The sequence below is a fragment of the Silurus meridionalis genome, chromosome 7, assembly GCF_014805685.1.
Source record: "Silurus meridionalis isolate SWU-2019-XX chromosome 7, ASM1480568v1, whole genome shotgun sequence".
Lineage (NCBI taxonomy): Eukaryota > Metazoa > Chordata > Actinopteri > Siluriformes > Siluridae > Silurus > Silurus meridionalis.
In genome coordinates, this window is record NC_060890.1 from 21,474,551 (window position 1) to 21,494,241 (window position 19,691).

The window sequence follows — 19,691 nt, forward strand, 5'->3', positions numbered from 1 at the left end:
TCTGGAGCTGCATGAGTGGTGCTGGTACTGGAAAGCTGCAGTTCATTGGGGGAAACATGAATCCCAACATGCACTGTGACATTCTGGAGCAGAACATGATGCCCTTCTTTCAGAAACTGGACAGAACTGCAGTCTTCCATTATAAAAACTTCCCAAACCCAAACACACAAACACACCACCAAGATGACAACTGCTTTGCTGAGGAAGCTGAAGGTAAGGGTGATTGAGTGGTCAAGTGTGTCTCCAGACCTGAACCCTATTAAGCACTTGTGGGGCATCATCAAGCCGAAGGTGGACAAGCACCATGTGCCTTATATCCTTTAGCAGCTCAGTGATGTCATTATTAGTGGAAGAGGATCCCAGCAACAACCTGTGCAGCTCTGGTGAATTCCATACCCAGGAGGATTAAGGCAGTGCTGGATAACAATGATGCTCACACACGTCACAATTCACACTTTGGACACAATTTTGACATGTTTACTTTGGATGTACTCACTTTTGTTGCCAGTTATTTATATAATAATAGATGTATGTTGAGTTATTTTTAGAGGACAGTAAATGTGTACTGCTATACAAACTGCACATTGACTAAAATATATCCAAATTTCATTTCTATAGTATTGTACCTTAAAGAGAAATACGGTAGCTGCTTCATATTTATCTTTAATGTATCGTATCGTTGTCTATGCATCAGGATGTGTGTCCCACTCTCCTCAGTAATGGAGATAAACATCCTTAATTTTACACACACACACACACACACACACACACACACACACACACACACACGTACACACGTACACACACACGGTGTCACTCTGTTCTGTAAACTACATGATGTATAAAAAGTGTATTGGCACCAGCAGGAACCCTGACAGCTCATTTCCTGTTCTCTACAGTGACATAATGAACAACAAAGTGTTCTATCAGCACCCCAACCTGATGAGAGCTCTGGGCATGCATGAAACCGTCATGGAGGTCATGGTTAATGTGCTGAGTGGAGGAGAGTCTAAGGTATACCATCACCCTTCCTAACATGTATAGCTGAGGATATCTAGCCTGTTAATCAAAACAAATTAAGAACAGAAGATATTCATTTCAAATCAGCACAATGACAAAAAAGCATTAGCTCAGCGAATAGTATTAAAGAGTTTACTGTTAGCAGCAAATGTGCATATCATCACACATAGGAGATGTCAGTAATTCTGATTGCCTCACAGTAGAATGCTGAAATCTGATTGGTCAGAATATGTGCCTTATTATTGGCCAGAGCATTGATAATGGGTTTGTCCTGAATCTCCTAAATGTGCTTGTTCTAATATGCTATTGCTTCTATAGTAACATACACAGGGACTTGTATGGCAAATGCTTAAGGATAAAGTGTGACATTTTTAAAACAAAATAAAACGTTTCATTTTTAAATGATGTGAAGTTTTTCGGAGGCATTAACATTTAACATTAAAGGAGTCTCGTTAGGGACTGGTTCCATATCATTACAATTAAAATGCTGCACTTTTATAACTACATTGTAATGTATGCAATGTGTATCTTTCCTTCCTTCCTTCCTTACTTCTTACAAGAAATTTGTAGAAAATGACATTCATGCATAACGACATCATGTTTCAAACCTGCAGCAATACAGCAACCATGTAGAAGATGGTAACAGTCAGCTACATTTATTGTACTAAGCTCCACCCACATTAGTTTCTGATATTCTTAATGAACAGGAACACAGGATAAAGATCCTAAAAACTTATTGGTTTTCTTTAAAAAAACATTTTTAGTGGACATGAGAATGTTTTAGTTAACCAGCAAGTTATTGTTATAAGTAAAGGATACTCATATTTGAGTTAAAGTATAGATATCTCACTCTCCATTGTTCTGCATTGTTGAAAGATTTATGATCACACTCTTCATGTCACCCAAATGAGGATGGGTTCCCCTTTTGAGTCTGGTTCCTCTCAAGGTTTCTTTCTCATAACATCTAAGGGAGTTTTTCCTTGCCACAGACGCCACGGCCGCTCATCAGGGATAAATGCACACCATTCACCTTAACTGTTGATTTCTGTAAAGCTGCTTTGAGACAATGTCTGTTGTGAAAAGCGCTATACAAATAGACTTGACTTGACATCTGCAAAACTTACTCCAATGCAAATTAAAAAGTCACCAAGTCTTAAGTATCTGATTTTTAGAGTACTTTAATTTAACCGGTATATTACTCATATTGAACATAGGCTCAATGATGCACTAGTCCTCCACACCAAGAAAAACCAAAAACAGTTGATTTGTGAGGTATTATTTCCTAAAATACTAATCAAATTGTACACCTCAACACTGCATTAAACACAACCGCATATTTAACATCACCTTTTCTGCAGAATAAATACACCACAGCAAATAAAGCTGCCATGCATAATGTAGTTGGTAGTGGTCATTGTTAATTTAAGTAATTAATTAATTCATTATAGTAAAGTAAAAAGTACATCTATTGAATCATAAATGTAGTTGAGTAGAAAGTAAAAGTTTCTTATATCTTTGATACTCAGTAAAACTAGCAAAAAGAATAGTAGCCATTAACAATTAAGGACAGTAACCCAAATACTATACAACACTGGTCATATGACTTTTTTGTATAGCACTTTTAACAATGGACATTTTCTCCTTTGTCCCAAATATTGCAGATATAAAGAGTTATAAAATTGTAACAAATAAGAGCAGGATCCATATCATTCACTTAAGGCACACACAAGCTATATATATATATGTAAGATAATATCTGCTATGTAAGATAATATGTAAGATAAGATAATATGTAAGATAATATCTGCCATAGCTGTATTTTTGTGTTAATTTGCTGTATATAACAATTAAAAATATATCTAAAGTATATATACAATTTTCATAAAATGTGTTTTGTTTTTTTGTTTTTTCCAGGAAATCACATTTCCTAAGATGGTGGCCAACTGCTGCCGCTTTCTCTGTTACTTCTGCCGGATCAGCCGTCAGAACCAGAAGGCCATGTTTGATCACCTGAGCTACCTGCTGGAGAACAGCAGCGTGGGTCTGGGTAAAAACATTCGCTTTCATATACTCTTTTAAAGATGAATCTTTCATGTTTTTCAGACTGACTATAAAGAAAAGTGAGGGAAATGGTAGCTCATTGCCTGAGATGTTGGACTTTTGATGAGAAGGTTGTGAGTTCAAATCCCAGCACCATTGCTGGGCTCTTGAGCAAGGCTCTATAAATGAATAGAATGCTATAAATGTGAAGCCCTATAGTCCCTGAAGATATTCTTAGATTATATTGTATGAGGTGGCATCAAAAAGTTTCGAGACTAGTTTTGTAACACGCCAACAGGTGGCTTCACAAGACTGCATGCACAGTCACAGGGAGCACCGAACTACATAAGTCAACATGTAGTGTACATCAGGTATTGTGCTCTTCATGTGCGTTTTGATTCCATTTCGTATTTTTGTCACTAAGGTATAGCACCATTTAACAAGTAAAACCCCTTATTTCCGGCCAAACTACTTCAGTCTTTTACTTTATTCTCCAGCTCAATTACATTTTTCTCCCTGGGCTACCTTTTCTTGTTTGACTTGCTGTTGCTGTTGTGTGCAGGAAAGCTTTTGTTATGGTTACAATCTACTCCATTGCTTTTTAATCATGGCATTTGTCTTGTTCCCCAATCTAGTTATGCGTGCTCATCTGAGCAAACCGAGCGTGGGAATAGATTGTGCACAGTTCTACATGATGGTAAAGGGCTATTGCACAAAATTAGTTTCTCTAGCAGAGTGTATCATTACAGTACAAGCAAAATAAAAAAGAAGAAGAAAAAAATTGTGTGAGGTTTATATTTGTTTCTCTTTGTCAAATAAAGTGCTGGTGTATACAGTCTGCAATCCCACCACAGCTCTTGACTATTTGAACACAAATCAGTGTGGTGGCTCAGGATTTGAATTTGAAGCTGACCTGCTCGGTTTTTTTGTCCTTGTGTAATGTGCACAGATGTGTGTTTTTGATTAGACAGATGTGTGTGTAAATATACATCTTACAACGAATCTAAATTGTGAGAGATGGTAGCTCAGTGGTTAAGGCATTGGATTCTCGGGTCACTCCAGAAGGTCACAAGTTTAAATCCCAGCTTTACCAAGCTGCCACTGTTGGGCCCGTAAACAAGGCTCTTGACCTCTCAGCTGCTCAGTTGTAAGTTGGTCTGGATAAAAACGTATGCAAAAAATGCCATAAATGTAAATGTTTCCTCTGCAGCATCTCCATCAATGCGTGGCTCGACTCCCCTGGACGTAGCCGCTGCTTCTGTGATGGACAATAACGAACTTGCGCTAGCCCTCAGGGAACCAGACCTGGAGAAGGTCTGAAAACAAACACGTTTCTTTTTCTTTTTTTTTACCCTTATGTTTCACCACTTCTTTATTTTTCTCTTATCATTTTCTTTGGTTATGTACCTGGAGTGAAGTAAAACAGCAGCGTTCAAATAAATACCTGCCAATCATTTTGAAGGAAAAGACAACTCTTGCTTATTCATTATGTCCTTGAGATACACGCAACTCTTTATGATGTGTTAAATACAGATTTACCAACGGTTTAATGTGATTAGGTAAAGAATTACAGCCTATCAGTTTGATTACTCCTGTTTCCTGCTTTATTTCCTGGTGCAGGTGGTGCAGTACCTAGCAGGCTGTGGGCTGCAGAGCTGTGTGATGTTGGTGTCTAAGGGATATCCTGATATTGGCTGGAACCCTGTGGAGGGAGAACGCTACCTTGACTTTCTCCGCTTTGCAGTGTTCTGTAACGGTGAGCACTGTGTAAATAGAAAACAGTAGATCTACTCAAATGACTCCACCCATACTGGTACATGCTTGTGTAACCTACTGGACTACTGGAAGATTTACTGATCTGCTTGTCCTTTAAGTCAAAGGAGGTGGGTTTCAAGCCCATGGTATTCACAAGCTGTCTCCTTTGGGGCCCTTGAGCAAGGCTCTTACCCTCTGTGCTGAGCTCTGCCCCAACTCCTAACATCACTGGGATATGTGGTGGAAGAATTTCACTGTGCTGTTAATTGACATGTGCCAAGCACCTTTGTTTACCTTTTACCTTTACAGCAGGGATCGCCAACTGGCGGACTCCGGACCGAACCGGATTGCAAGATGTGTCTGGTTACTGATCAGAAGCTCGGGGGTTCAAGCCTTTTGAATTGCCAAGCTGCCACTCTTGGGCCCTTAAACAAGGCCCCTTAACCCTCTGTGCTCAAGGGGCACTGTATCATGGCTGACCCCAGGTTTCAAACAAGCTGGGATATGTGAAGAAAAGAATTTCACTGTGCTGTAATGTACATGTGTCAAAGAAAGGCTATTCTATTTAAAATATATTGTATATAGCGTTATCATTTATTTTTACCTACTCAATCACTCTCTCTGTCTGTTTTTAATCTTTTTCTTTCTGAGGGTCAATTGCCCGATTGTCACCTGCCCCTCTTTTCCCCCCTCTCTGTCTCTATGCTGTAGGTGAGAGTGTGGAAGAGAACGCTAACGTGGTGGTGCGGCTTCTGATTCGCCGGCCAGAGTGTTTTGGCCCCGCCCTGCGTGGTGAAGGTGGGAATGGATTGCTGGCGGCGATGGAGGAAGCAATTAAAATATCTGAAGATCCAAGCAGAGACGGACCCTCACATACATCAGAAGACAGCAGGACACTGTATGAGCTGCTGTCTCTCTCTCTCTCTCTCTCTCTCTCTCTCTCTCTCTCTCTCTCTCACTCTCTCTCACTCTCTCTCTCTCTCTCTCTCTCTCTCTCTCTCTCTCTCTCTCTCTCTCCCCTCTATTTCTCTATCTATCTCTCTCTCTCTCTCTTTCTCTCTCTCTCTCTTTCTCTCTCTCTCTCTCTATCTCTCTCTCTCTCTCTCTCCCCTTCTTTTTCCCTGTCTCTGTTTTACTCTCTCCCCTCTGGCTCTTTCAATCTCTCCATCTCCCCTCCTCTCTCCCTCTCTGTTTTCCTCTTTCTCTAACTCTATTTCCTCTCTGAACATGTCCCTCTCTGTCTCTCTCTCTCTCTCTCTCTCTCTCTCTGTCTCTCTCTCTCTCTATCTCTCTCTCTTCCTCTTTCTGTCCCTGCTTATTGTCTCTCTTTCTCTATATATCTATATATCCCCCCTCTCTCTCCTTACTCTCTTACACACAAACACAATTTGCAAATGCAATTTGTGGTTTATAACTTGTTAATTACAAGGCTGTGTGTGTGTGTGTGTGTGTGTGTGTTGCGCAGAAGTGATATAATGGAGGATGAGGAGGATGACACTATACACATGGGTAATGCCATCATGACCTTCTATGCTGCTCTGATTGATCTGTTGGGCCGCTGTGCTCCAGAGATGCACGTGAGTCTGCAACACACACACACACACACACACACACACACACACACACACACACACACACACACACACTCACACACACTTACACAGATGCTTGTTATCAACTTAACACTATTTGAATGTGTGAATAAGATACACTCTGTAATCTTGGGAGACACACACACATACACACACACATTGAAATGGGAAAACTCTGCTTCTGTGCAGCTGATCCATGCGGGTAAAGGAGAGGCGATCCGTATCCGGGCCATCCTCCGCTCTCTCATCCCCATCGAGGATCTGGAAGGAGTGATCAGCCTCCCTTTTCATATGCCCACACTCGCTAAAGGTAACACACACAAACACACACTGTCAGTAACGTCCACTAGAACTAAAGCCAGCTAATGTGAACGTGACCATAATTAGATGTAATAATAAAGACACACAGGTATGTACACATACTGGCAGTAGAAGATCTTCCTTTCCCATTCTCTACTCAGATGGTTCTGTGGTGGAGCCAGACATGTCTGCTGGGTTTTGTCCGGACCACAAAGCCGCCATGGTTCTTTTTCTGGACCGTGTTTATGGAATCGAGGACCAGAACTTCCTGCTCCATCTGCTGGAGGTCGGCTTTCTGCCCGATCTGAGAGCCGCTGCTTCATTGGATACGGTTAGTCACATGAACTTTCCCATGGAATAATGTATGTTGAGGCATTTGCGAGTAAGAGATTAGTCAGTGTGATTTATTACACCGCTGGTCTTCTATCATCAATCACAAATACAAGTCCCGGTCCATTAATTTAGTCTTCCAAACCAGCAGAAAAAATAACAGTTGAAAGTGTGATTTATTAAGATATTTGAATGCTGTTCATTGACAGATGATGTAATTTCCCATGCTTAGTGTTGTACATAGGTTTATGTCAAATAGTACAGGAAATCTTGCAATAATTTAGTTTATATTTCCCTCTGAATAAAAAACAGATGCTTGATGATGTGACTATATAAAATATGCAGAATATAAAAGCACTCTTTCTTTAAGAGGCTTGATCTGTGGGACTCCATTATACAGTGTCTTACAGCCATGTATTATTATTGTTATCATTATTAATAATCCTAAATTGATATAGTGCCTTTAAAATCTTAAAGCACTTTTCAAGCATTAAAATAGGAAATACATTTTTAAAAATAATTAAAAATTACATATAATGAATAATAATAATAATAATAATAATAATAATAATGATTATTATTATTATTATTATTATTATTATTATAAATGCAAATAAATCACAGATAAATCACCAAAAAAATAAACATCCCAAAAAAGTAAGTTTTGAGAGCAGATTTAAAAACACTAAAAGATTCAGACTGTCTGATCTCAATGGGGAGAGAAATTTCAAAGTTTTGTTGCACAGGCAGAAAAAGCCCGATCACCAATAGAACGTTAACCGGCAGAAGGAACAACTAAAAGACCAAAATCAGAGGAGCGGAGATCACGCCATGAAGTGTAGACAGTTTAAAGTGACAAGTACTGTAGCACCAAGAGGGTCATACTGTACTACGTAGGGTCTTATTGGTCAGCATAAGAATTTAAAAGTCAATCCGACAGCCGAAGCCAATGCAATGACTCGATACCCAGAGAAATGTGCTCACCAGACCTGTCAGAATCCTAACAGCTGGATTTTGAACAACTTGCATTTTGTTTAAATTAGATTTTGAAACCACAACAAGCATTTTTGAGATGAAATATTTTTATGCTATATTCTGAACATGAGAGTCAAATGTTGTGTATGTCAAAAATCACCCCCAATTCTGGATTTTTAAATAATAAGGATTGAAACAGCAGTGAGAAGTAATTTTTATCTGATGCATAACCAAACTGTGGTCAAGTAAATAAACAGTACTGCCTTTAAGCATTACATTTACAGCATTTGGCAGACGTCCATATTCAGAACGACTTGCAATGATCACATTTACACAGCTGAGCAGATATGGGGTTAAGGGTTATGGCTATTACACCATTTTATTTCATTTCTGTTCTCAATAAACCCTTTTCGCTCTGATGTACTTTCCTTCTCTGACCTTCAGGCTGCTCTGAGTGCCACAGACATGGCTCTGGCTCTGAACCGTTACCTGTGTACTGCCGTTCTCCCCCTGCTGACCAAGTGTGCACCCCTGTTCGCCGGCACAGAGCCGTTCGCCTCACTCATCGACTCGCTCCTGCACACTGTGTACCGCCTGTCCAAAGGCTGCTGCCTCACCAAAGCTCAGAGAGACGCCATTGAGGAGTGCCTGCTCGCTGTGTGTGGGTGCGTGTGTGTTTGTTATTCGAGTTATTCAAATTTCCTTGCACCTTGAGCGGTACAAATCTCTTTTCTCACATAAGCATGTTCATTCATAAGCCTGGTTCTGTTTAATGAATAATGTGTCTGGTTGTGTCTTAAGGAAACTCAGACCTTCCATGATGCAGCATCTGCTGAGGCGTCTGGTGTTCGACGTTCCTCTGCTGAATGAACACACCAAAATGCCTTTAAAGGTTAATTGGATCTACATTAACAATCATTTATTTTATAATTAATTAATATCATTAATTAATAATATTTTTTAATATAGCGGAACTGTATACAACTTGTTGCTCGTGTTCGATTTCCAGCTGCTGACCAATCACTACGAGCGATGCTGGAAGTACTACTGTCTGTCAGGGGGATGGGGAAGCTTTGGAGCAGCGTCGGACGAAGAGCTCCACCTCACTCGCAAACTCTTTTGGGGAATCTTTGATGCTTTGGCCAGAAAGGTACCGCACACACCCAGGTTAATTTATCCCTGCATGCTGACTAATGTTTTGAGCACTTGCACAAAGAGAGGAGAGATCATCAGTCACGTATGCTGAGGTCCTGTCTGCATCTACCGATTTGTGTCTCACACACACAGTGCATTGAAGCGTATATACACCACTGATCGGTGAAGTGAATAACACTGATCATCTCTTCATCATGCCACTTTAGCCACATGCCACAAAGTTGACGTGTTAGAAGCAGGAAAAGCGAGTTTGACAAGGACCAAATTGTGATGTCTAGACGACTGGGTCGGAGCATCTCCAAAACCGCAGCTCTTGTGGGATGTCTGCAGTGGTCAGTGGTATCTATTAAAAGTGGTCCAAAGAAGGACAGCCGAGGCTCATTGATGCACGTGGGGAGCGAAGGCGTTGAAGTGTCAGAATACTCACGACTGGTCAGAGCTGTTTTGACAGCAAAAAGGGGAACAACACGATATTAGGCAGGTTGTTATAATGTTATAACAGTGTATAACAGCCTCTAATAGTATTACAGTCATTTATAATCAATATAATGAATTAGGAGCATATGCTCAAGTCTGCAGCATCTCATTAGATCGATGCGATATAAACATTAAAAATGGATCCCAACTGCAGTAATGTAATTTAATGAATTAGCCATGAGAGACAGCGATCATCCATAACATTAAAACAACTGACAGGTAAAGTGTATATCACTGACTGATCTCACTACAATAGCACCTGTGAAGTGATGGTATTTATTAGGCAGGAATTTCTCAAAGTTGATGTGTTTTGAAAGAGGAAAAGTGGGCGAGCGTAAGGATATGAGTGAAAGGTCCACACTGTGATTGATGTATATGATTCTTGATGCGAAATCTACATTAGCTATGGAGAGATATGATTATTTAGTATGCAGTGTTGATTGACACTATTAGACCACCATGACATAAAGGGAGACACATGTTTCTTATACAGTGGGACCTTATATTTCTATTCTCTTCTAAGAGATTATTTAGATATGATCAAAAGTAAAAAATATGAAGAACTTTGAGGTTTTGGAGTGCGTTGTTTTTGTTGTTTAGGTGTAACTCCAACTGACTGTAAAGGACATTACTCATAATCACACACTCTGGTGCTCATGATATTTCTCACTCTCCGGTGTTTTAATTATTTATAATCACACTCTTGGTGTCACCCTAATGAGGATGGGTTCCCCTTTTAGAGTTCGGTTCCTCTCAAGGTTTCTTCCTCACACCATCTAAGGGAGTTTTTTCCTTGGAACTGCCCAGCATGTATTAGCTTTATTAACTAGTGATTTTTAGCAGCACTTACCAAAAATTAGCATTGAGATTGGTTCTTCTGAGAGGTTTCTTCCTATTATGATGTCAGAGATATTTTTTGTGTCGCTATTACTTCTGGCTTAGTCATGAGAGATAAATGTTTCGAATGTAAATTTGCAATTTCACATCCAGAATTTTTTAGACAAAGCTCCTTCTTATGAGCAGTGTATAATTAAGCTTTTATTGCTTTTGAGCAGTAAAGTTTTCTGCGTTTTGTTTTTGTTTGTACAGAAGTATGACGCCGAGCTTTTTAAGCTAGCTCTGCCATGTCTGAGTGCTGTGGCTGGTGCTCTGCCTCCAGACTACATGGAGTCCAACTATGTGGCAATGATGGAGAAACAGTCGTCCATGGATGCAGAGGGCAACTTTAACCCTCAGCCTGTCGACACAAGCAAGTTAGTGATACTTACTCATGTGCTACTCAATACTGATGTTTTAAGAATATATACCTGCTGCCGGAGGCTTTCAGTCACTTTAGAACGGCCCACCATCTTGCAGAGTCAGTGAAACTGGAAGTTAGGCTGCCAGTTAAATAGGGGTTGACAGATAATCAAGGAAATTAGCACCAGGTACCAGATTAACACCAATAACTGGGAGGTATCTGAAAGTGTTCTCTAATTTTGATCAGTGTTTTCTGGAAAATAATGTTTTTTTTTTAAATGCCTTAGTTATTTTGTGGAAAAGGTGTTCTGATAGCATGGTATAGACAGAACAAAAACTCCTTCAACTGTTGAGCAGTGAAGATGACATTATTTCAGAATTGTTCAATTGTTTATAAATTGTTCTCTAATTTTGAGTGTATATTAGTAGTGTACCGATACATACAATTCACGGCTTGGTTCGTACCTCTGTTTTTAAGTCACAGTTCGGTAAAATTTCGGTATGATTAGAGGAGAAAAAATGCAAAACATAAAATTAACACAGTTTATTATTATTTGAACAGTTTACATTTTTAAAACAATTGTAAATTAAATCCCTGCTTGGTTAAATAATATATAAATATATAAATAAAATAGAATAAATAAAAGAATGCAATTCACTTTATTATATTGATTAAACTGGGTAATCAAGTGTATTGGCACAAAATAAATTGATTAAATAAAATCAAATAAATAGAAAAATTAAATTAAAGAGTTTACATTTCTTAGACCTCATTTAGGTAATGTAGTGTGTGTGTGTGTGTGTCTGTGTGTGTGTGTGTGTGTGTGTGTCTGTGTGTGTGTGTGTCTGTGTGTGTGTGTCTGTGTGTGTGTGTGTGTGTGTGTGTGTGTGTGTGTGTGTGTGTGTGTGTGTGTGTGTGTGTGTGTTTTACATTTAATGTTTCATTTTCTAAAGATATGATCTACTTAATTGTTCTACTTATTTCAGAATACTGTAACAAATGTCTTCATTTCTTCCATCCTTCATACATTCACTCCCTTAATATCTGGAATTGTGAGGATTTTCTCCTTTTAGAGAAATTCTTGAAGCTGGACATAAAACTCTAAAGAATCCAGAATTTCCTGGTTAGCGACTAACGCTAGCTCTATTTATTCTTTAGCGTTTTCATGTATGCGCAAAACAAATCTTATTTCGGATACAGAGTGACACTGTGCTAACTGTAGTTTCTTTTTTTTTTTACCCCTGGCATTGTATTCATGTTTACTAATAATAAAATCATTAAAATGTGCTCAAAGTGCAAGGCGGAGAATACACAAACTTAATATGTTCCTGAAGGAACTCGGATTTTAACTTTGTTCAGGACGTAAAACGGATTGCATTCAACGTGTGTACATGACCCGAAAGGCCTGTACAGAAAAATGTCGATACGGATACATGTGTACATATATGTACATGTGTGTGTGTATATATATATATATATATATATATATTCTTCTTCTTTAGTTGCAATAAAACATTGATCTGTCTCCTCAGTGTAAATGTCCCCGAGAAGCTGGATCACTTTATCAATAAGTACGCCGAGCACTCGCACGAGAAATGGTCCATGGAGAAGGTAATGAGGCGTAGGACTTAAACACCATCTGCTCCAGGAGCCTGATGAATCGAGAGATGTTCATCTATCTTTTCTCCCTGATATTCTTTAGTTTGCTAACGGCTGGGTTCATGGTGAGCAGTTGTGCGAGGCCTCCAAAGTTCATCCTCTGCTAAAGGCGTACAAGGGATTGTCTGAAAAGGTAAAGCCTCCTCTTCTACACAGACCCCAAGTTTAAAAATCTGTGTTCTTCGGGTTTTATTTACCAAGAGCAATTTACATTCTTTAGTGCTCTTTTGGCTTGGCAAAAAATGTTGGTTTTGATCCTGTTTAGGAAAATACAGTGTGAAAGTGGGGCTCAAAACTTTTTGTTTAAATGAGTGTCTGTAATTCTGTAAATGAATACGTCTGTACATGAAAAAATCTTATACTTCTTTCAAAAGCTGAATATTAACTATTGTCAGAGATTGTCAAGTACAGCATGCTAGCACAAGGAAAGCGAGCAGGCTTGGGGAGCTAGCACATGTTCTGTATGGCCTTGTTTTGATCGACTTTGTCTTCATCTTGTGATTTGTCATTTTGTTCATTCTTATTCTGTTTTGGGTTTAGCCTTAGAGTAGTGTGTGTGTGTATATATTAGAGATCAACTGATTCATCGGGTTTGTCGATTAATCGGCACCGATAGTTGATTGCTGGAACTGCGGCTGAGAATGTGTGCTGTCATTTTACGGCACAAGAGCGGCCTCTAGAGGCGAGTTACTGACGCTACGTGCTGTTTATTTGAAGTAAAGTGTTTTTTTTTTTGGGATGTAACTGTTTTCATTTATTTGGAGTGTAACTTTTTTTTTTGTTTGAATGCATGTCTGCAATTTTCCTCTTTATTTATTAATATAATTATTATATTTATATTTATTCAATTTAACACATTTTCATGATTTAGTATTTTTTATAATTTGTTTTTGGTTTAAAGTTCAGCACTATTTTTTAATGGATTGTTATAGATTTTTGTTCCAGTATCCATTAAAAAAATTATTGAATGATTAATCAGTTATCTGCAAATACGATCCAACCTAGCTATCGGTATCAGTAGAATCCACAATCTGTTGACCTCTAGTTTAAATTCTCCTTTGGGTTCACATGTTAGCGATGCACATCATTAATTTCACTCCCAAGTTGTTTTTGTTCATAGTTCCATGTTTAATATCTTCCATTTTTTTTCATTCACATTAGTGTTTTACCCTCGTTTATTTGTTTGCCATTCACCAGACCTCGGCTTTTTCCACGCTTCTTATTTCGCCTGCCATTTTAGATTATTTGCATGTATATTAAATACATCGTTCCTATTCCCAGTAAACATTTTTAATACACAATTGATCCTGAATTTTGTTAGCAGCTTTCCCGTGTGAAATAAACCTGTAGTGATGATGCAATGCCTTATATTGCTATTGAAACTCACTCTTAATTAGCATTTTGTAATGTGTAAGGGACTAATCAAGATTATTAAATGAGCAAAAATATGTTCCATATTGGATATCAATTAAATTAAAGTACCACCTAATGGCATCAGGCAGTAATTTTTTTTTAACAGGCTTTCATTTTCTGGAAACATGTTTATTGTCCAAGTGGAAATAGAAGTTATACTGTACTTCACTGTATGAATATAATAAAAAAAAATAATAATAATTGTATTATTATTATTCTATGTGCTGTTATTGGTGCCGCGTTTGTGCCGGTCCTGCAGGATAAAGAAGTATACCGCTGGCCGATCAGAGAGACTCTGAAGACCATGCTGTCATGGGGCTGGAGCATCGAAAGGACAAGAGAGAGCGACCCGGCCAGTTTACACACCCGTACACGCAGGATCTCCCTCACCAGCCAGGTTACATCACAGTTCACTAGACTTTTTACACTGATCAATCTCAGGAGTGATTTGTGATAGAAGAGTATCTGTGAGAGTGAAAAGGAAAGTTTATAGGACTGTGGTGAGACCTGAGATGTTGTATGGATTAGAGACAGTGGCATTGAGTAAAAGACAGGAGATGGAGCTGGAGGTAGCAGAGCTGAAGATGTTGAGGTTTTCGTTGGGAGTGACGACGATGGACAGAATTAGAAATTAGTTTATTAGAGGCACAGCGCATGTAGGACGTTTTGGAGACAAGGTGAGGGAGGTGAGATTGAGATGGTTTGGACATGTGCAGAGGAGGGACATGGGGTATATCAGTAGGAGAATGCTGAGGATGGAGCCACCAGGAAGGAGGGAAAGAGGAAGACCAAGGAGGAGGTTCATGGATGTGGTGAAGGAAGACATGCAGGTAGTTGGTGTAAAAGAAGCAGATGTAGAGGGCAGGGGGGTCTGGAGACGAATGATCCGATGTGGCGACCCGTAATGGGTGCAGCTGAAAGAAGAAGAAGAAGAAAAATCTCACACTGTTCTATATTCATTTATCACTAATACTCTTTAGTACACAAGTCCTGAAAGGCTATGCATTAGGATCATTTTTTTTTCTTGTTTTCTTATCATGACACAAATTTCTCGTGATTTTAAATAAAAAAGGTTTTCCCACAACGTGATTGCACCGCGAGAAAATATCGCACCTTGTGAATGTTTCTGGTGTATAGCAGACCTGACAGCCTCCCTCTCAAGTGTGTATGTTTTCAATCAGTGACAGACACAGAGCTTTTTCAGTCCCTGATCAGAGTAAAAGCAAATGCAATTATCTATGATTCTGCAACGATGCGCCCCTAGAACATGTTAAAATGCAGAAAATGCAGAGAAATTAAGTACTGTTACTTCTTGTGTCAAAATCACGGAGAAAATTAAGTCATGATAACGAGGAAACAAGAAAGAAAAAATAACAATGGTCTTTTCTCTGGAGAGCACGCATGGACTTCCATATTTTAGAGAAACAGAGAAACAAAAAATATTGGTTTTGAATGTGCTGGTTGAATTTGAATCCTGTGTTTTTTTTCTACTCTTTCACATCTGTATGCATGTTAAAGGATGTTGTGTTTAGTTTTTATGCTGCTGTTTAAATAGTTTAGCAACAAACAAAAAAATTGCAGTGAACTTCTAACCTTATGACATCGTGGCCAAAATTCCAGGAGTTTGATTGTGTGTTTCATGTAGCTGTCCATAGAGGGCGCTCATGGATTCAGTCCTCGTCCAGTGGACATGAGCAACGTGACCCTGTCCCGGGATCTGCACGTGAGTGAAAAGCCGATCGTAATAACTCGTGATCGTCCAAATCACTTACACTCGTACATTTATCATGTATTCTGTGTTTGGGTTTTGACCTGCAGTCTATGGCAGAGTTGCTCGCTGAGAACTATCATAATATTTGGGCCAAAAAGAAGAAGCTCGAACTGGAAGCCAAAGGTACGTCCTGGATGAGATCCGTGCTCTACATGACCTTCATACCCAAGTGTGATGTGTTAGTGTAGTAGATGTGATGTTGCGTTCTCTTAACCTGCCTTCTCCTCTCTCCTAAATGAAATTCTTGTTAAAGGCAGGACCTCACTGCTACGTGATGAAGGTAAAGGGTTGCCTTAGCTCAGGAGTAACATCTGTAGTCTAATTGTAGGTGATTATTCTGAATTACAAATATGAATAGTTTTAATTCCATTCAACCATTTGGCATCACAAAACCAGAATGTATATATATAGGAAGCATTTCTGACCTTTTGTGCATATTTAGTGCCCAGTTCTTCCACTTATTCAAACAAATCCCAGTTTATTTCCCCAATTTTTTGCTAATATTTTTTACATGATTATTTTTTTACATATTTTGATATTTTTTCTTACTTGAGGTTCATCCCAAGACCTGCTCTGTAATCCCAACATCTCATCCTCTTTCTTTTTTTTTCTTTAAAGATAAGAGGTTTGCGCAAATAGCTATGAGATGTGGCAGCCGTTCCTCCTCTGTACTTGTTCAGCCATTCACCTGTGACCGAAGACTACATTTTCACTTCTCTTTGCCTGATGATTTATTTTGTAGGAGGAGGAAGCCACCCACTGCTGGTTCCCTATGACACTTTAACTGCCAAAGAGAAATCCAAAGACAAAGAAAAAGCACAAGACATCCTCAAGTTCCTTCAGATTAACGGATACACTGCTTCAAGGTGAGAGAACCATTATCAAATGGATTCATGTAGTATTCATCAAAGCCAAAGAAGCCAGTGTAGGAACTTAGAATCTAAATGCTCAATGTTCCTAATGGTATCTAATAGATGCCACCAAGTAAACAGTAGAGAGCAGAGACCAATAAAACCAATACAATTCACATTATAACTTCAAAACTATTTACAAAGTAATTTTTTTTGTATATTAAAATAAATCATGGATGTTGAACTGAACTCTTTTTTCGAAGCAGTAATGTGCTTGGTTCATGTGCAAGTATTTCGCATGAGATAAAGTTGATCTTGTTGGTGTCACAGGTCCATGTTAATGTATTTAAAATTGTAATGCGCTCTGTACAGGGCTATGAAGGAGCAAGAACTCGACACTCCATCCATCGAAAAGCGCTTTGCTTACACGTTTCTGCAGCAACTTATCACGTATGTGGATGAGGCTCATGAACACATGCTGGAATTTGGTAAGTGCTTGAGTAAAGTATCGAATTCATACATCAGGAAAGTTTCACAGCTGTTTACCGAGTCTACAATGGCTTAGAATATGTACTGGCCCATGCAATTTATTCTTTTACTATATATATATATATATATATATATATATATATATATATATATATATATATATATATATATATATAATGGTACACAAAATTCACAATGCAACAATGAAATTAATAAAAATGCCTTCTCGGTTAAAATTTGATAAAATTATATTTTTTATTTTTACTAAAAATAAAATAGTATAAATGAAATGAATGCAATGTTTTTTTTATATGAAATTGATTCATCAAATTGGCACAAATAATTTTTTTTTATAACATTGAATAACTGGGAAAAAATGTAATTAAATAGTTTACCTTTATTAGACCCCATTTGGCTAATACAGATGTGTGTTAAGTGTATTTGTGTGTGTTTGCATTTGTGTGTGTGTGTGTATGATCTACTTAACTGTTCTACTTATTTCAGCATACTTTAACAAATGTCTTCATTCCTTTCATCGTTCATTCATTCACTTCGTCAATATGTGGAAATGTCAGGATTTTCCCTCTGGGGTCAACAAACGTGGCGACGGTTTCTGTGGCATGTTTTCCTCTAAAAATGCCAAAACAAATTAAAATACTCTGTGTTTTTGATCGTTCAGATAAGAGCAATACATCATTCGAATCTGTAATTTATTTTTACACACTCATAATAGGAACAAAACGCTGTGCTTTTATAAAATAAAGTAAACAGACAGGGGGCGCTCTCTGCCTCCTTTGTCATCTCTGATTGAGCAACCCTGTGTGTATAGATAGATAGATAGATAGATAGATAGATAGATAGATAGATAGATAGATAGATAGATAGATAGATAGATAGATAGATAGATAGATAGATAGATAGATAGATAGATAGATAGATAGATGTAAAATATAGACATAGAGTTTTCTGTATGTAGTTTTCTGTATGTAGTCTGTAAATGAAATATTGCACCTGAATATAGCTTTTCTTTACATCCCCTACAATTATTTTTTGCTGCTGCATTTTCTGTGTGTTTCAGATGTTACTACACGACCAAAGGGAGAGAAAATTCCTCATGAACAGCAGATGAAGTTCTTTGGAAAGGTTCTCTACTTTATCAAGTTTTATTTTTGTTGTTTTATAAAGCAGTTTTCTTGCATTTTTTTTATTACTAAAGACTTTCAAAGTTATTTTCTTTTTCCAAAAGTTATTTAATTAGATGCTCTTTTTCCACACACTCAATACTCCTTTCTTTAGTCTTCCTATGTCTTTTTATATTCTAGCCTTTAAAAAGCTCAAAAAAATCACAAGAAGCCCCCTGTATGGTCTCTACACCAAAAGCAGAGTATTCTAAAAACACTGATTTGTATTTTAACAGGTTGTTCTGCCTCTGGTTGACCAGTATTTTAAGAACCATCGGCTCTACTTCCTGTCCACCGCCATCCGTCCGATCAGCAGCGGCGGTCATGCTTCTAATAAAGAGAAGGAGATGGTGACCAGGTGGGTGGGGCTTTTTTCTAGAGCACTCCAGAACATTTGATGCCTTAGTGCTGTGTGTGTGTGTGTGTGTGTGTGTGTGTGTGTGTGTGTGTGTGTGTGTGTGTGTGTGTGTGTGTGTGTGGTGATACATAGGTGGGACCTTCTCTAAACACCTTTCTGTTAAGGTTTCTCACAAGTCAACGTTTCTCCAGACACTGTTAGCCTAAATAAATAAATAAATAAATAAATAAAATGCAACATAAATTAGAACCAAACAGGTTGTTGTTTTTTTTTTATTTTGGGTCCTTAAACTCGAACATTTTGGCGATATCGTGATTATTTACAATGATTATGAAAACAAAACGGAAAACATCTTATTATTGTGTATATTTTGTGAAAAGATAATGAGATTTATTAAGGCACTCTTATTATAACGGAATGAACCAAATATAAAAATACATTAAATCAATAAAACTATTTTCTTCTTTCTACTGGCAGGAAATAAATCTGTTCATTTAGTTCAATTATCTGCCAATAGTACGAGTCTTCTTCCATCCTAAATCGGGTACAAATATCTTAAAATAAGTTGAATAAATCTTAATTTATTGTAATTGTATAATAACACTGCATAAATCCTCTCTAATTGAATCTTAGCAGTGTAGTTTTCACACACAGTGTTTTCTTCGACCAGACCTGAGTTCATATTGCATTAATTTTCTTCAAAGCTCTGTAATTCTCTGTACCTTGTATTCTAATCTGCTCTTTTCAAGCCTGTTTAATCCTCATGTAATCTGCTTAGATTTATAATCTCTGTTTTTAATTGTTTTAACTGCTATTTTTTAGTTTACTAATAATTCTATTTTCTTCTTCTTCTTTATTTGTCATCCACCGATTTTTTCTTCTCGCTTAGTCTTTTCTGCAAACTGGGAGTCCTTGTCAGACATAGGATATCTCTGTTTGGTAAGGTTGTTCTAACTGTTTGGCTTTGGCATGGTGTGTGTGTGTGTGTGTGTGTGTGTGTGTGTGTGTGTGTGTGTGTGTGTGTGTGTGTGTGTGTGTGTGTGTGCATTCTATCACATCGCACTCAACTTTTTTTTGTTTTTACT

At 38.0% G+C, this 19,691-nt stretch overlaps 1 protein-coding gene across 8 annotated transcripts in view; it reads left to right on the top strand.

Annotated features, from left to right (window-relative positions):
* Window positions 1-19,691, top strand: part of ryr2a (ryanodine receptor 2a (cardiac)) — a 219,211-nt gene that overhangs the window by 146,800 nt on the left and 52,720 nt on the right. For 6 of the 8 annotated variants that reach the window (XM_046854547.1, XM_046854548.1, XM_046854551.1 and 3 more), the window contains 22 exons: window positions 900-1,014; window positions 2,935-3,067; window positions 4,271-4,374; window positions 4,681-4,816; window positions 5,527-5,713; window positions 6,281-6,392; window positions 6,597-6,717; window positions 6,869-7,038; window positions 8,457-8,677; window positions 8,814-8,904; window positions 9,022-9,162; window positions 10,734-10,897; window positions 12,417-12,495; window positions 12,587-12,676; window positions 14,216-14,353; window positions 15,602-15,679; window positions 15,775-15,850; window positions 16,470-16,593; window positions 16,951-17,066; window positions 18,146-18,210; window positions 18,485-18,606; window positions 19,496-19,545. In XM_046854547.1, the coding sequence (XP_046710503.1) occupies window positions 900-1,014; window positions 2,935-3,067; window positions 4,271-4,374; window positions 4,681-4,816; window positions 5,527-5,713; window positions 6,281-6,392; window positions 6,597-6,717; window positions 6,869-7,038; window positions 8,457-8,677; window positions 8,814-8,904; window positions 9,022-9,162; window positions 10,734-10,897; window positions 12,417-12,495; window positions 12,587-12,676; window positions 14,216-14,353; window positions 15,602-15,679; window positions 15,775-15,850; window positions 16,470-16,593; window positions 16,951-17,066; window positions 18,146-18,210; window positions 18,485-18,606; window positions 19,496-19,545 (2,633 nt within the window). Of the gene's footprint in view, window positions 1-899; window positions 1,015-2,934; window positions 3,068-4,270; window positions 4,375-4,680; window positions 4,817-5,526; window positions 5,714-6,280; window positions 6,393-6,596; window positions 6,718-6,868; window positions 7,039-8,456; window positions 8,678-8,813; window positions 8,905-9,021; window positions 9,163-10,733; window positions 10,898-12,416; window positions 12,496-12,586; window positions 12,677-14,215; window positions 14,354-15,601; window positions 15,680-15,774; window positions 15,851-15,980; window positions 16,008-16,469; window positions 16,594-16,950; window positions 17,067-18,145; window positions 18,211-18,484; window positions 18,607-19,495; window positions 19,546-19,691 lie in introns of all 8 variants that reach the window. The other 2 variants (XM_046854545.1, XM_046854546.1) reach the window with 1 other exon arrangement.